Below are 17,247 nucleotides of genomic sequence, written 5' to 3'. Positions count from 1 at the left end.
ACAGCTTAATGAAACAGAAACCGCTACACAGTGCAAAAGTGTCCTTTAGTGTCACCTTCTTGTCACAGGAAAAAAAAAAAAAAAAAAAAAAAAAACAGGACATCCAGGATACATTGACCCTGGTGTAAAGTGTAAATTAAACCAAACAGCACAGTTTCCTTCTGATTTATGCAAACACCTCATAGCACTGAAGTTAAAAAGATGCATTTCATTTCACTGTTTCACTTAATGATTGAGGGGAATCACTGAGGTGTTAAATCATTTGCTGTTTTTTTAACACTTTTTCTCAGATTCCTTGAGTTTTATTCACATGAATTACCAGCGCTGTAAATGTTTATGAAGCTGCTGTTCAGTGCAGGTGTTCACTTTTTATTGCAGATGAGATTTTTTTAAATACCTGACTGGTTTCAGAGTTTAGAATGCACTGAATTGGCCCATTTTTTTTCTGTTTTCTGACAGACTGACATTTAAATCACCTGTTTGCATGACTCCTATCGCTCTGTGTCCTCCTGCTGTTATAGTTATGTCCAACCCGCAGAGGTTTGTGGGTAACAGCGTCCTGCAGTGGAACAACCTGGCGGCCGCCTCCGTCTCCTGGCATATTGAGCTCATGTTCCGTACTCGACAGTCCAGCGCCACACTGCTGCACATTTCATCTGGACAGCAGCACAACCTCACTCTGCAGGTGAGGTCGCCCTCCACCTCTCTGCACACACACACAAACACACACACACACACACACACACACTGCACGACAACATCCTGGTCTTCATCTGCTTGAGACCAAATTGCATCAGATATTATTTTTCTCCATAGACACCTCTAATGTCAGGGAAATGCTGCAATACACAGCAATGTCAATCTGTCCTCAAGGGGAAAAATGGACATTTTAATTGGAAAGAAGATGAAAATGTAAAGAATTTTTTTGTGCGAGATGGTCATTAATTCTGGTCAGGAGGTTGTAAATTCACTCAAACAAGCAGTCAGAATCTATACCTTCATGGCTGTCATGTTCAATTTAACCAGGGAATGGATCTACAGTGAATTTTCTAAAAGACTAAACCTTGTAGGGGCGAAGCTCCACCTGTTGGACGCCTGAGTCGCTGCACATCATTGAACATCATCTGACTCCCAGACCAACAACACAATATTCTCTTCAAACATGCGCTGTGTTGACATTTTCATCCCTGTTAGCAGCTACTTTTTCAGCTTTTTTCTCTGACTTCTATTTGATGTTACATAACAGTCTGTTTTCTATTTCTAGTCCTGTTTGCTCATAATGTGCAGCCATATGGGGTTTGACCTTTGGACTGTAAAGAAATCATCCGAGCTGAATGTTTCTGTTCATCCTTTTGCTCTTTCCTGATTCCTGGTGGTCTCTATTTTTTTTCTTCTCTGCTCTGTTATCGAACATCGGTTCAATCTCCCTCCTGCTGTTTCTCCTCCAGCTTCGCGGGGGGAGTGTGTTGATGGGATTGCATCGAGGTGAGGACTCGACTCTCTCCCGTGTGGAGGAGGTGCTGGTGAACGATGGAGACTGGCATCATTTGCAGCTTGATATCAGCAGTTTGGGAGGAGTTTCGAGCCACCACAAAGCTGTGTTGTCTTTGGACCATGGACTCTATCTGGTTAGTTTTTATACAAGTGTTGTGGCAACCAACACATTAACCAAGGCATTAAACAACAGGGTTTGTACGGTGCTGGAAAAACTGGAAAATTATTGAATTTTATTGTTGTGTTTTCAAGCTTTGAAAAGTGCTTGCAATTATAACTCGGTGATGTGATTAATTTATTTACTTTTAATATTAATTCTGCCAGGTTACATGGCAAGCCAAAGGTCCTTACAGATAAGTGATACAGTTTGAAAAATAAAATTTTATGTCAAAAGAGAAAATTAGTGGGTGCTCTCAGTTATTAATCTTTAGCTCGGTGCTAGTGTGCCTGAAGAACACCAAGTGGCTTCCCTTTTTTTTTCTTTTAATTTCTAAACTTTTTGCTATTATGAAACATAATTTTAGATGTTTATAGCATAATACAATGTACATCATTATGATAAGAAGTGAAAAAATAGTACATGCTGAGTACATGTATTCCTGTAGACATGTATTTTACTGCAGTGATAAGGTGTCATGCTGGAAAAAATTTTAAATGACCCTTAAAAGTGATTGAATTTGACCTTGAAAAATGTGTACGAACCCTGAAACAAGCTTCATGTGTATTTTTAGGCCAGTATGGAGGTCGACGGGAAGCTGCGGGACTCTAAGTTGAAGACCGTGAGCGTTGGTGGTGTACCAAAGGCTGATGGGAAAATTCAACATGGCTTCCGTGGTTGTATACAGGTCTGTCCTGCATTTATGTCATCATCTGTCATCTTGTTTAAAAGCAGTTCTCAGAGGACTTCAGAGAGCAGCTCACCTTACAAGTACTGGTTTGGTGTTTACTCAGGTCAAAAGTAACCAGGAGTTAAAGCTTTTTGATTATTTCCAGCAATTTTATAAGAGATGGGGATGGAAATGAGGCAAATAGGCGACTGGAACAACACTGAAACACACTATTTTTAGAAATATGTGGCATAAATATTGTGTCAGTGTTTTATATATCAGGGAGATGTAGATCCTAAATACACGTTAAAATATGAAGTTAAAAATTGGTTAAAACAGCAACTGCAATATGTGAAAAAAGACTGGATTATCATGTTATGTTTGGAAAAATTTAAACTGAACACTAACAACAGTTCAGGGCACTTTAAAACATTTCACTAATCAAAACATTCTTCATACTGGTGAGCCTGGTTTACATGTTTGAGTCCATTTTAAAATCCCAAGTGTCCAGCATGAATCCATCAGTGTAAAATCACTGTTTCCTGTGTTCTGTGTATGTGTGGTGGTTTCTGTGCAGGGTCTGCGGGTCGGTGGTGCTCTGAGTCTGTCTCAGGCCCGGAAGGTGAACGTGGAGCCGGGCTGCAGCGTACCAGACCCCTGCAGCTCCAACCCCTGCCCTGTTAACAGCTACTGCAGCGACGACTGGGACAGCTACTCCTGCACCTGCCTCGCTGGTCAGTCCACATGTCCAAAAATAAATAAATAAATAACAACCAGGGCTGTCAAGACATTTAGCACACCACCTGAAACATAATTTAACCCTCAGACTTAAACAACCGCCAAAAAGACGACAGAAGCATCTACTGATCTAAAAGGTTTAATACATTTTGACCCACTAATCTTATCAATACTTTGAAATAATTCAGGTAAAATGCAGTTTTTCAAATTTTTGTGGCATTATATTTGTCTTTTTTGGACGTTCAGAGACTCCATATTGAACATGGAAATACTGTCATTCTCTGCCTTATTGATTCAGTTTTCTCTGTTCTCACACAATAACCACTGAATTTATTCTGAGCTTCTATGAGCATCTACAAAATCAGTAAAATAAACAAATGAAAATACAGATTTTCACTGAAAAATCCAGAGGATAAAATAACAAACAGTGAGAAATCGCTTAGGAAAGGTTAAATGTAGAGAAAAATTCATGTGGAATTCACCATCAAAATAGTTCTAGGTCTTTAACAGTTAAATATTTAACGAAAAAATCATTAGAAGTGGCACCTTTATTAAATTATTTCAGTCTTGACATACAGTGGTGGCCAAAATTATTAGACTACCAGACAGAGCTGAAAATATTGACTTTTTTTACCTCCAAAACATGATTTCATTTCATTATGTTCATGAATGAATGAATGAATGAAGTTGATCTGAGCACAATCAAGTGACATGAGTCCTACTGTTTTTATTCACTTTTAACTTTACTATTCACTTAATGAGCAGGACAGGCCTTGTACATTCAACACAATCACACAGCTGCATCATAAGACACACATCACCATTAATTTAACCAGGATCACACGTGACAGTGGTTATATAAGTGTATTTGGCTTCTTCTGGGAAGGAACATGAGTGGGTGACATTGACAGTGAAATAGGTCTAGCTTGTGTTTTGTAAAGAAAACTACCTACATTTCCTAATGATATTTCTATTCTATGATTTATAGCGCATAATGATGACTTTGTAGGTATTTCATTTGTTTTATGGGTATTTTAATGGCCAATTTAAAAAATAAATCAGATGAAATCACTTAACCCATAAAGACCCAAACATCCACTGGCGACTAAAACCATCTCCTGATCTAAACAGTTTAATACCTGTTGTAACCAATACATGTAAATAACTGGTGATCAGATATGACCCATTTGGATGTTCAGAGGCTCCATAGTTACCATGGAAACAGCATCATCTTCTACAACACTGATTGACCAGTAAAACCCATGGAGTTAGATCAATGACAGTAGATGGACACACTGGGTTCATGTTCAGTTAATGAGAGATTTGCTGAAAAAGTCACTTTTTCTTCCGTTTTCTCGGTTTTGACAGAACAACTTTTGAATTTACTGTGAGTTTTCATGAACATCTAAATCAAATACAGGAAATCAAATATAGGAAAACATGTGATTTACAGTGAAAAATGCAAAATACAGAGGACAATAGTATAAAATCACTTAAGAAAGGGCAATTACAGAAAAAAATTCATTTGGGAACTGCCAAAAAAGTAGCACTGGGTCTTTATGGGTTAAATATGCCAAGTGTTCTAACAATTTTGGCCACCACTGTAGTATACAGGGGTTGGACAAAATAATGGAAACACCTTCTTTGATGCCACAATGTTAGGTGTTTCCATTATTTTGTCCAACCCCTGTATGTACAATAATAATAAACAGGAAAGCAGTAAGGCTATAATCTTCTTTACTTCATTGTTTTCTCAGGTTACTATGGGATAAACTGCACTGATGCCTGCTCTCTGAACCCCTGTGAACACAAATCCACCTGCACCAGGAAGCCGAGCTCACCTCGCGGTTACACCTGTGACTGTCCCAGCAACTACTTTGGACATTACTGCGAGAAAAAGTACAGTTTTCATATCTGTTTAGTGATGGTTCTGTCCTGTATATTTAATTTTTATTCTGCAGTAAACTGATGATGTTGGTTCCTACAGGACGGACCTGCCGTGTCCCAGAGGCTGGTGGGGTCATAAGACCTGTGGCCCCTGTAACTGTCAGACTGACAAAGGCTTTGACTCCGACTGTAACAAGACCAGCGGAGAATGTCGATGCAAGGTGAGTCCTGATTCATGACAAATGGAGGAGTGTGAGTGTGAAGGAGGATAGAGATGGATGTATGAAGAAGGCGTTTCACACCTCTGCATAGCATGCAATAACTATCAGCTTCTATACATCAATGTTTCACTAATTTATTTTATTTTTGTGGGAAACCAGTTTTTAAAACTGACTCAACCCAATTCATTGGTTTTATTTCTAAATCATGACAACATTGAATTTAGGCATGAATAAAAGTTTGCTTATATCGTCTTGAATACATGAACCAGCCACCATGTTTGAAGATACTATATATGCTTGATTCCAGCTTTATTTTGTGCATGTTATAAAAAAATCCGTACATAAAAACACTAAAATGGGATCATGTAAAACAGCAGAGATAAGATACTCCACAGGCTACATACATGTAAGCCTTTCATTCTAGATTCACTGTTATAAGTACATTTGTCACAATGACATAAGCATTCGGTACCAGTCAGTGTTTTCTGAAATGGGCCAGAAGTCACCAGGAACTGAAGTTCTTTTTTATTATTTACAGCAATTTTAAAAGATACTGGGAAGGAAATGAGGCATATAGGAGACTGTAACAACAATGAAACATACTGTTATTACAATTATACAGATTTAAATGTGATACCAACGCAGATCCTAAATACCTGTAAGCATTCAGTACCAGCCAATGTTTTTTGAAATGCAAATTTATCTGCGCTCAAATAAAATCCTGTTTCCCACCTGTAGGTCATAACCCAGTCTTTGGGAATAAAACTGCAACAAAAAACCTCCAGCGTGACTGTTAGATGTTGCGGTAAATTAAACATAATGAAATGATTTAACAAGGAATATACTTTTTTTTTTATTCCCCAAGGCTGTTTCACCACTAACTACAAAAATGCAAACATAAAATGGAAGGTGTATTAAAGAAACAAAGGTGGAAACATGGATAAACCAGTTTGCGTGGTTCTCAGCTAATGTTATCAATCGAATTCTTGAGTATTTCATTCTTCGCCTTTGTCAGCGTTAAGGGGAAAGTTTTCTGATTTATTCTTTTTGGAGGCTCTTACTTATGAATATTAAAAGCGTTAGTGTGATGTGAGTGAATATAGTAGCATATGCTGTCCATGTGGCTCTACTCTCTGACTGAGGCCCAGTTCACCATCAGCTAATTATCTGAGGCATCATTAAGCATTTGGTGGCAGAACACAGGTTTATTTTTCTTGAGCTCACCTGTAGTACAGTTTTACCACCTGTCACTGTCCTGGAACAGGAGTAAATGCCACCACAGTTCATAGATGAGGATATTTTCTGTTACATCATAAAACCGTACATACATGGACTCTCTTAGAGTAGTTTTAGTGGGTCATAAACTTAATTACCATAGTTTTACATCATTTGATAATAGAAAATGACTCAACAGATAAGTATTTAAATGCACATTGAGGTCATAACTTTAATATGTCAAAAGGTCTTTAAATTATGTACTTAATTTCCCCTCCCTTCGCCGTTTCAGCCTCCAATCCCCATAAAGCCCCTCTAGGGATGAGAGTCACAAATTACCATTGATACTAGCATTGGATTTCTGTTTTCATTTCATGCATACTGAATCTATCTGATGCAGATACAGGTCATTATTATTCACCTCCAGGGGAAAATTATTTGTCATAATTTCAAGAAAATACATGAAAAATGATAAACCATTAATAAGTAACTCACATTTATAGTTTGTGTTCCGTGTTGTTGAAGTGGGATGTTTCATTTCTTCAAGGACATAATTACCCTGCATCTCCTCCATCAGACAGATGTTTGAGAACCAGCAGCTGGAGCTCTCAGATCCACAGCTGGCAGAAAGTGAAGGAGGCTGGTGATGAAAATGGATGTAAATATATATATTAACCATCACTTCCTCTCTCTAACTGCGTTTCCAGGACAACCACTACCGTCCTGAAGGCAGTGACACATGCCTGCTGTGCGACTGTTACCCGGTGGGCTCGTTCTCCAGAGCCTGTGACAGAGACAGCGGCCAGTGTCAGTGTAAACCTGGAGTCATCGGCCGCCAGTGTGACCGCTGCGACAACCCCTTTGCTGAGGTTTCTGCAAATGGCTGTGAAGGTCAGGACAGATCTGATTAATGCGACGTTACTTCAACTGCAAAATTTAAAGACTTTTCATTGTAACTTCAAATATATTGAATCTTTTTTCCTTTCTTACCCTCATCATCATTGTGTTTCTCTGCTGTGCCTCCTGCTCGGCCTCCCTCAGTCATCTATGACAGCTGCCCTCAGGCCATCGAGGCTGGGATTTGGTGGCCCAGGACTAAGTTTGGTCTCCCGGCAGCGGTTCCCTGTCCCAAGGGAACTCTTGGTATGATGGTTTTTCAGCAGCTCATCAAATTACCATATAATAATGGCAGTATATGAAACTTGCCTGCAGGTCTTTCTCAGCAGCAGTCTATTTCTCACCTCTCATCTGATAACGGCCTCTCTCTCTCCTCCTTGCTAGGCACTGCAATCCGCCACTGTGATGAGCACCGGGGCTGGCTGCCTCCCAATCTGTTCAACTGCACCTCTGTTACCTTCAGCAAGCTGGAAGCCCTGGTGAGGAGCACCTCTCCCTGTCAGCTGTAACATTTAACTCAGATTGCCATGATAACATCCTCATTTGTATGATTGTGGATTGTTTTTGTGGAGTGTCAATGTCTCTGTGAAGATTTTGATGGCCCAGTGCTTAAATATTGCTAAATTATTTTGTATTGAGCAAAAAAAATCTGCCATCTGCGTGAAAGTAAATGTTGCTCTCCTAGAATTCTTTAAACTAGAATGAAAGTCTGGAGTGTGAAAGACTGTAGTGAACCCAATGGGAAAAAAATGACAACATTTAAACACGTGATCAAACCACAGCTTATATTAAGTGTTTGCACTGGGTCAAAAACACAGAAATGTAATTATGTGAGCACTGTATGTGTAAGATTAGGCACAACTGGATCATATGTAACCAAAAAGGCTGAAAGACTGCCCAAAATACAAATAATAAAACGAAAGACTAGTAGATGGTAAAAATAAAACTACAATCAAGACATTCAGAAACACTGCGATTACAAATAAAAAGCCTTTATTACATGATGGAATCAAAAAACATATTTTTTGTTGTGCCTGTTATTTCTTATTATATTTGTTTACCTTTTTTTATTTCCACACTTATTATTCATTAAAATTAAAATGTACTCTCAACTTAAATTGATAAGTTGTTAAAATGGTGTCACTCTTTAATAAGGAAAATAATCTTGCTCCTTTCCTGTGATATTATGGAAAACATTGTTTTACCTCAGTGTTAGTTGGAGTAACTTATTAAGACAGTTAGATATATTTTGTTAGTGTTTTATATTCTATTATTTTTAGAAAAGATAAAAACTTGGGTTAAAATAGACACTTTAGTTAGCTCTATTAGAAAGTTTATTTGCACTCAGATGTAAATATTAAATCACAGTATCACCATTTGAGTTTAATATTTTAATATTTATACATCATTTATTCACGTTTGTCTTCTTTTTTTCAGTCTGAGAAGTTTTTCCGTAACGCATCGCTCCTGGACCCTGGACGCGTTCAGCAGACAGCCGCCATGTTGGCCAACGCCACCATGCACACACAGAAATACTACGGCAGCGACGTGAAAGTAGCATATCGACTCACGCAGAGGCTCCTGCAGCACGAGAGCAGCCAGCAGGGGTTTAATCTCACCGCAACGCAGGACGTCCACTTTACTGAGGTGATGCAAATACACACATACACTGGTGTTCAGAGCATGAGACAATAGGTTCTTTCTTGTTTTGTAGAAAAGAAAAAGTATTTCTCGACAGTCTCGGTGGGACATCACAGCCTCTCACTCTGTATCTCCAGGGAACATGTCGCACTTTGTTTCACTCTCCGCTGTGACACCCTGTCTCACTGAAAACCTGCTACTTTCTGACAGAATCTGGTCCGTGTGGGCAGCGCCATCCTGTCTCCAGACACTCGGCCACACTGGGAGCTGATCCAACACACAGAGGGAGGAACGGCGGCTCTGCTGCGCCACTACGAGGAATACGCAAACACACTGGCACAGAACATGAGGAAGACCTACCTCAGCCCCTTCACCATCGTCACACCTCACATCGGTGGGTGTTTTAGCAACACACACACACACTGTTTTTATTATTAACCACCATGTTAGTTCATTACATCTGTGCTATTCAGGTGCAGCATCTGATTAAATATTATAAAATGAATGAATCTTTAGATGCATATTAATGAAAAATATACTGTGAAATACTGCATAATGAAGGAAGCACTAAATGAACTGTTGAAATTCCATTATTTGCATTTATACACCTTTATCAGTGTACAATGTAATCTATATTTACTAATATGTAAAATCCAGACTGATTTTTTTTTTCCTGAATTGTTGTAGAAGAGATGAAGATTCCTCTCAAAAATCCCCTATAACCCCCCTGTACAACATCCTACAAGACATTATTAAAGTTGCATTGGCTGTTGAGATTGAAATGATGTATTTTGGCCAAAAAGAAACAAATATTTGATGAATATCTAAATCTGCAGCTGAAAAGGCTTTTACCAGGATGTGATTATCACAGGAGAGGCCAACCTTAAATAAATAAATGGATGGACACTGACAATGAATGGACAACATGGAAAAACTAACAGCCCTTGTTAATCATTGACTGGAACAGTTCACCTCATACTGGGGAGAGTGGATCCAATATGTAATGTCCCATATGACTGATTTTATTAACAGCACATTAGTTTGTCTTTATGTTTTAAGAGAAAAGGATATGCCCTAATTGTACATAGTTTCATTTTATTTTATCAATAAAGATTAAATTGATTAAAAAAAAACCAAACGGTGGTGCAGTGGTTAGCACTCGTGCCTCAGAGCAAGAAGGTCCTGGGTTCGATTCCAACACCAGTCGATGGGGGTGGGACCCTTCTGTGTGGAGTTTGCATGTTCTCCCCGTGTCTGCGTGGGGTCTCTCTGGGTACTCCGGCTTCCTCCCACCATCCAAAGACATGCACTGATAGGTTAATCAGTTAATCTAAATTACCCATAGGTGTGAATGTGAGAGTGAGTGTTTGTCTCTATTTGTTCAGCCCTGAGATGAACTGGTGAAATGTCCAGGGTGTACCCCGCCTTCTCCCGTAAGTAGCTGGGATAGGCTCCAAGCGAACCCCGTGACCCTAGTGAGGATAAAGCGGGTTCAGAAAAGGAATTATTAAAAAAAGAAAAGAAAAAGATACACAGTTTTAAGGTGCAGTTCAACTTAGTAAATATCAGTAATATTCAAAATCAGACTGAATTATTTACTAACAGTGAAAAATCCTTAAAGCTTAGATTTTACAGAAATGTTTTTCTACAAGATGTTTTTAAAACTTAGCTACTTAAGTCTAAAAGAAAAAAAATAAACATTTATTTTGGTTGATCATGGAAGGCTTGAAAACAAATTATACATGATATTCAAGGAAATAAACATTACAGAAAATACTCTATAATTCAGCAGGGAATAAAAAATGCAAATTTCCAAGGGTTTGGACTGAAATTGACCTCAGTATTTCAGAAAACTGGCTGTATCCCCACTGGCGCTGCCTTCTTTCTCTTACATAAAGACGGCATCTTTGCATCACATCGACCCTGGGTTTGTGGTTAAATGTTTGTTTTCTGTCGTGTTATCAAAGCTTTAAGCCTCTCTGTGTTTGTGTTTTATAGTCATCTCCATCGACCGTCTGAAAAAGATGAACTTTGCCGGAGCCAAACTCCCTCGGTACCAGTCCCTGAGGGGCCCCCGTCCCGCCGACCTGGAGACAGCCGTCACCCTCCCTGATTCAGTTTTCCAGCCGCCTGTGGACACCAAAGGCCACCGACACCTGGACGTCTTCCCAGAATCGTCAACAAGAAATCGCTCGACTCACAGGAAGAGACGACATCCTGACGACAGCCAGCAGGACGCCATCGCCAGTGTGATCATCTTCCACAGCCTGGCCTCGCTGCTACCAGAGAGCTACGACCCAGATAAGAGGAGTCTGCGGTAAGAACAGTAAACAGACGCATTCTGAATCTGTCATCAGTTTGAAGCTGAAGTTTTACATTGATTATGTTTTACAGGGTTCCTACGGGTGCTTGAAATCCTTGAAAATGCTGGAATTTCAATGTTGTGTTTTCAAGTTCTGAAAAGTGCTTCAATTTTTGTTTAAATGCTTGCAATTGTAACTCTGTGATGTGATTTATTTCTGTATTTTTAACCCATAAAGACCAAACACCCACCATCGACCAAAATCCTCTACTGATCTAAAATGTTTAATAACTTCTAATAAACTAATCCTATTAATACGTTGAAATAATTGGTGTAAAATGCAGCTTGTCATCTATTCATCGTCATCAGATATGACCCATTTGAATTTTCAGGGGCTCCGTAGTGAATGTGGAAATGCCGTCATCTTCTGCAACATTGATTCACCAGTAAAACCCATGGACTTTGATCAATGACAGTGGATGGACACACTGGGTTTATGTTCAGTTAATGATAGATTTGACTGAAAAAGTCCCTTTCTCTTTGATTTTCTCTGTTTTTGATATCATAACCCTCAACTTTAATCTGAGCTTTTATGAACATCTACATAAATAATGAATTAAATATTGGAAAATATATGACTTACATGGGAAAAATGTGAAATACAGAGGATAATATTATAATAAATGGTGGTAAATCACTTAAAAAAGGTTAAATATAGAGAAAAATTCATTTGTCAATAAAAGTAGCTCTGGGTCTTTATGGGTTAATATTAACTCTACCAGGTTGGATGGCAAGCCAATGCTACTTATACAGTGGTGATACATTTTGAAAAATAAAACTTTATGTCGAAAACGATAGACCCCAGGTACATTTTTATCTTAATCTTTGTCTCGGTGCCAGTGTACCTGAACGCCTTCCCTTTTTCTGGATAAAACTTTGTGTTCTTTAATTTCTAAACTTTTTGCAATTGTGAAACATAATTTTAGATATTTATAGCATAATACAATGTACATCATTGTGATTAAAAAGAGGAAAAAATAATCATGAGCACTTGTATTCCTGTAGATATATATTTTACTCCAGTGATAAGGGGATGTGCTGGAAAAATTTAAAAATGACCCTTGAAAGTGTTTGAATTTCACCTTGAAAAATGTGTACAAACCCTGGTTTTAAATCCAGTTAATGTTAGTTGTTTGATTTTTCTTTTTCTTTCTTTTTTTTTTCTTTTTTGCTTTGAAACTACAACAACAACAAAAAAAACAATTATACAACATATTTGATTCCCTGACAAAGACTCTGTGTAGTGGAAACACATTGGTAATGTGTCTCTGTAGGTGACAGAAGTATTTTATTTTTGTATCAGTGTCTTGGACTAGTTTCTGGCTATTGTAATTTTGCATTACTTACTTTTAAACATTGACAATTGAGGTTTTTAGCCTTTTTTTCCTTTTTGTTTTAAATCTATTCCACCCCTATCACTAATGAGCACCTAATTTCCTTATGAACTTTTACATTTTTGTTGTTTTTGACCCAGTGAGGCACCTACCACTATTTTTTTTTTCTTTCAGTACACACTTTATTTGCTTTGACTTTGAAACAGAAAAACCAAAAAATGACACATGGAGTGTTTTAGTTTTAGAAAACTGTGCACAACCCAGTTTAACTCAGCAATGCATTTTTGTCCTCCCTAAGGGACAAGAGTTTCACAGCTTTACTTTAAAAAAAAAAAAAAAAATGCTGTCCACAGCAAAGGATTTTCCATAATAAATAAATAAATAAATAAATAAAATATGAATCTGATAAAACTGTTGCATCATGCTATTCCCAACCAAGGCAATTATATATGTTAAAAAAAAGGCAAAACTTTTACTTTCTAGGTCTCAGGAGGATTTATATTTTTTCCATGTCAAGCATCACAGAATGAAATCTCATATTAACTTCATTTCTGGCTTCTGTCCTCAGCGTTCCAAAGCGTCCTGTCATCAACACACCGGTGGTCAGCATCACAGTGCATGACAACGACGAGCTCCTGCAGCACACCCTGGACAAACCCATCACAGTGCAGTTCCGCCTTGTCGCCACCGAGGAGCGCTCCAAACCCATTTGTGTCTTTTGGAACCACACCATACTGTGAGTGCAACAACACAAACACACACTAATGATGATAATAATAATGATGATGATGATAATAATAATGATGATGATGATAATAATCATGATGATGATGATGGTGATGACAATGATTATGATGATAATGATGATTTTGATATTGATGATGATGATAATAGTGATGATGATGATGAAAATAATGATGATGATGATAATAATGATTATGATAATAATGATGATGATAATAGTGATGATGATAATAATGATGATGATAATAATAATAATAATAATAATAATAATAATAATAATAATGGTGATGATGATGATAATGATGATGATAATAATAATAATAATGATGATGATGATGATAATAATAATAATAATGATAATAATAATGATGATGATAATAGTGATGATGATGATGATGATGATGATAATAATAATAATAATAATAATAATAATAATAATAATAATGATGATGTTCTTAAGTTTCCCTTTTTTTTTTTTTTCTTTTTTTTTTTTCAGTGGAGGAAACGGCGGCTGGTCGGCAAAAGGCTGTGAGGTGGTCTTCAGGAACAGCACCCACATCAGCTGTCAGTGTTATCACATGACCAGCTTCGCGGTACTCATGGACGTTTCCAGGAGGGAGGTGAGAAACGCAGGAACACCTAAACCACAAATGTCCTCACACTTTACCTCTGTCACTCAAACTGTTTTCACTGTGACGTTTGTGTTAGAATGGGGAGATCCTGCCCATTAAAATCCTGACATGGAGCACAGTGGGCGTCACGCTGGGCTTCCTCTTCCTCACCTCCATCTTCCTCCTCTGCCTGAGAGCGATGCAGTGCAACAAGACCAGTATCATTAACAACGGAGCCACAGCTCTGTTCCTCTCTGAGCTCATCTTCATCCTGGGCATCAACCAGGCCGACAACCCGGTACCAAAAAAAAACACACATAGTTGAACTTTTCAGCCACTTTTACCTGATTCCTCTGATTCAGGGTTATTATAGTTAGTTAAAAAAAAAACTTAAATAATTTCAAATGTGCTACCTTTTTTTTTTTTTTAGAATATTTTAGTTTGGGTTTAATGGTTGAGGTGTATCCTATTTCTACAATACTAAATTATTTCATCAACTGGAACAAAACGCAAGAATGGAATAATTACAGCAAACAATGCAACACAAATAAAATGAAATACAATTGGACATAAAATCAGGATAATACTGATTTTCCATGCATGTTAATTGTTCATGGTTTGCAAAAATAAAATGGTTTTGCACAATATTGGATCTTTAATAGTCTTTCCTTGCTGCATCTGAAAAACTAACACTAAACCAAATAAAAACTTTGCTACATTCATTAAAAATATAGCAATTTACGCACTCCTAAAACTAACTAAACACAAAGAAACATTCCAAAATGAAACTGAAAGACGATGATTTAAAACTATAACCTCGGTTGTTTTGAGTGTTTTGGTTATCCCTCTACGTTTGTGTTTGCAGTTTCTGTGCACCGTCATTGCCATCCTGCTGCATTTCTTCTACCTCTGCACGTTCTCCTGGCTTTTCCTGGAAGGGCTTCACCTTTACCGCATGATCAGCGAAGTTCGAGACATCAACTATGGACCCATGAGGTTCTACTACCTGATTGGCTGGGGAGTGCCAGCCTTCATCACAGGTCTGAACCTTTAAATAAATCAGTTTACCCAAAGTACGAGGGAGAAAACCTGAGCAGGTGAATGATAGAAGCTTGTGTTGTGGGTTTGTGTCCAGGTCTGGCTGTGGGTTTGGACCCTGAAGGGTACGGGAACCCAGACTTCTGCTGGCTGTCCATGTACGACACTCTCATCTGGAGCTTCGCTGGTCCCATCGCCATGGTCGTGTCGGTGAGTTTCTGCAGCTTTCTATTCAACATCAGTATATGTACCACAGTGCATATTCAGCTACTAATGAGAGTAATGACCTTTACACACAAGTCTGCACTGCAAAAAAAGAATATCTGACTAAGATAAACTGACTTGAATTTGGAATATTTATCTTGAAAGATCATTATCTTGAAAGATATTGCAACTAATTTTAAGCAATATTTATAAGAAAACAATCTACATTGTTACGGGATGAGTATAGCGGACACAGTAACTGTTTGCCCTCAAGAAAATTTTGTTTTCTGCAGTTTTGCCTATACATATCTACTGAGTCATTACATCTTCATAAAACCGTATATATAAAAGAATCTTACTATGAAGACTGTAAACCAGTATATTCTGCTTAAAATAAGAATTTTAGCGTAAAAGTGCACGGGCACATAATTTTACTAGAAATAAGACATATTAACCCAATAATGAGTGTAACTTTCTTATTTTTGTCCAGGCCTTTTTTGTAGTGTGTATTTATTACTGATCATTTTAAACATCAATCCTGCTGCTACCCTGTCCTGTTACTCTTGCTGTTTTAGGCATGTACTTTAGCTGTGTCTTCGCAAATATTTATTAACTCATAAAGACCCAAACAACCACTGGCGACCTAAACCATCTACTGATCTAAACTGTTTAATAACTGTTGACCCACAAAATCTATCAATACATGGAAATAATTGGTGTAAAATACAGTTTGTCATTTTTTCATGGTCATCAGATATGACCCATGTGGACATTCAGAGGCTCTGTAGTTACTGTGGAAACACCGTCATCTTCTACAACATTGATTCACCAATAAAACTTTTGGAGTTTGATCAATAACAGTGGATGGTCACACTTGTTTTTATGTTTAGTTATTGATATCTTTGCTGAAAAAGTCATTTTTTCTTCAGTTTGCTGTTTCTGATACAATAACCCTCAACTTTAATCTGAGCTTTTCTGAACATCTACTTGATCAGTGAATTATCTATAGGAAAATACATGATGTCCACAAAAAATGCAAAATAAGGGGGATAATATTACAATCAGTGGTGATAAATCACTTAAGAAAGGCTAAATATAAAGAAAAATTGATTTGCAAACTGTCACAAAAGTAGCACTGGGTCTTTATGGGTTAATATGTTAACTTATGCTTGTGTGTTCATTGCTCTGTTTGCAATTTTAATCTTGTTTCTTTTAGCTCCTTTCCCTCTCCCTTAAAAAGCCCTGCCTTTTGCCAGGCCACAGTTGTAAATAAATAGGAATGTTTTCTTAATCTTGTCTTGCCTGGTTAAATAAAGATTACATAAAAATAAAATAAATATTTAGGATTTTTATATCCGTCATTCAATAAAAAAACACACAGAAACTTTGCATATTTATTATTTATTTTATTTAACCTTTATTTTACCAGGAAGTCCCTCATATTGAGTCCAGCAAGTCTTATTTTTATTCAGACAATGAGGATGATGTTGTTGTCCTGTCAGTACGCACACAAATGTACAGTCCAAGTGCACACAACATGACCAGCCTTTCAGTTACAGCCTCAAAACACTGCAAAATACATGCAAATTTATGGGTATTTTTCCACTTTTTTTTTTTTTTTTTTGCCAGAGCTGAAAGTATTTTTATTTGAAGGATGTGTCCGAGCTGCCCGCAGATGTAGTTGTGTATAATGAGCTGCATCATTGGACAGCGTTTCCTTGACATTGTGTATCAGCGTATTAAGCTTGTTATGGTCAAACTACTTTCTAAAGGTTTTTGATCCACGTAGAAAAACTGCAGAAAATCAAACCTGTTCAGAAACTTTAATTTCAGACAAAAGTTTTGACTGTAGATTGACAAAATTTGAGCACAGGCCGTAAATGAGTGACAGCAATGCAAAAAAAAAAGATACAAAAACACCACCTGGCCCATGTTGTCGTCCAGCGTTCTGACTCATTATGATCTCACCGAGGCAGAACTAGAGCTGTTTTTACAGTGAACACACCTGTCATTGTCAACGTGCAAGTTACCTCA

General features: G+C 37.6%; 1 protein-coding gene across 3 annotated transcripts in view; it reads left to right on the top strand.

The window, feature by feature from the left end:
• celsr2 (cadherin, EGF LAG seven-pass G-type receptor 2) overlaps nucleotides 1-17,247 on the top strand; it is a 101,527-nt gene that overhangs the window by 73,545 nt on the left and 10,735 nt on the right. For all 3 annotated transcript variants that reach the window (XM_030133316.1, XM_030133315.1, XM_030133313.1), the window contains exons 9-25: nucleotides 522-685; nucleotides 1,449-1,628; nucleotides 2,226-2,339; nucleotides 2,899-3,055; nucleotides 4,817-4,958; nucleotides 5,047-5,167; nucleotides 7,090-7,273; nucleotides 7,424-7,525; nucleotides 7,664-7,758; nucleotides 8,717-8,926; nucleotides 9,131-9,314; nucleotides 10,919-11,237; nucleotides 13,185-13,352; nucleotides 13,857-13,980; nucleotides 14,069-14,269; nucleotides 14,837-15,011; nucleotides 15,107-15,219. In XM_030133316.1, the coding sequence (XP_029989176.1) occupies nucleotides 522-685; nucleotides 1,449-1,628; nucleotides 2,226-2,339; nucleotides 2,899-3,055; nucleotides 4,817-4,958; nucleotides 5,047-5,167; nucleotides 7,090-7,273; nucleotides 7,424-7,525; nucleotides 7,664-7,758; nucleotides 8,717-8,926; nucleotides 9,131-9,314; nucleotides 10,919-11,237; nucleotides 13,185-13,352; nucleotides 13,857-13,980; nucleotides 14,069-14,269; nucleotides 14,837-15,011; nucleotides 15,107-15,219 (2,753 nt within the window). The remainder of the gene's footprint in view (nucleotides 1-521; nucleotides 686-1,448; nucleotides 1,629-2,225; nucleotides 2,340-2,898; nucleotides 3,056-4,816; nucleotides 4,959-5,046; nucleotides 5,168-7,089; nucleotides 7,274-7,423; nucleotides 7,526-7,663; nucleotides 7,759-8,716; nucleotides 8,927-9,130; nucleotides 9,315-10,918; nucleotides 11,238-13,184; nucleotides 13,353-13,856; nucleotides 13,981-14,068; nucleotides 14,270-14,836; nucleotides 15,012-15,106; nucleotides 15,220-17,247) is intronic.

The sequence above is a fragment of the Sphaeramia orbicularis genome, chromosome 5 (genome assembly GCF_902148855.1).
Source record: "Sphaeramia orbicularis chromosome 5, fSphaOr1.1, whole genome shotgun sequence".
NCBI classification, from domain to species: domain Eukaryota; kingdom Metazoa; phylum Chordata; class Actinopteri; order Kurtiformes; family Apogonidae; genus Sphaeramia; species Sphaeramia orbicularis.
The sequence above is the reverse complement of the archived record's forward strand: the minus strand, read 5'-3'. Positions and strand labels throughout refer to the sequence as shown.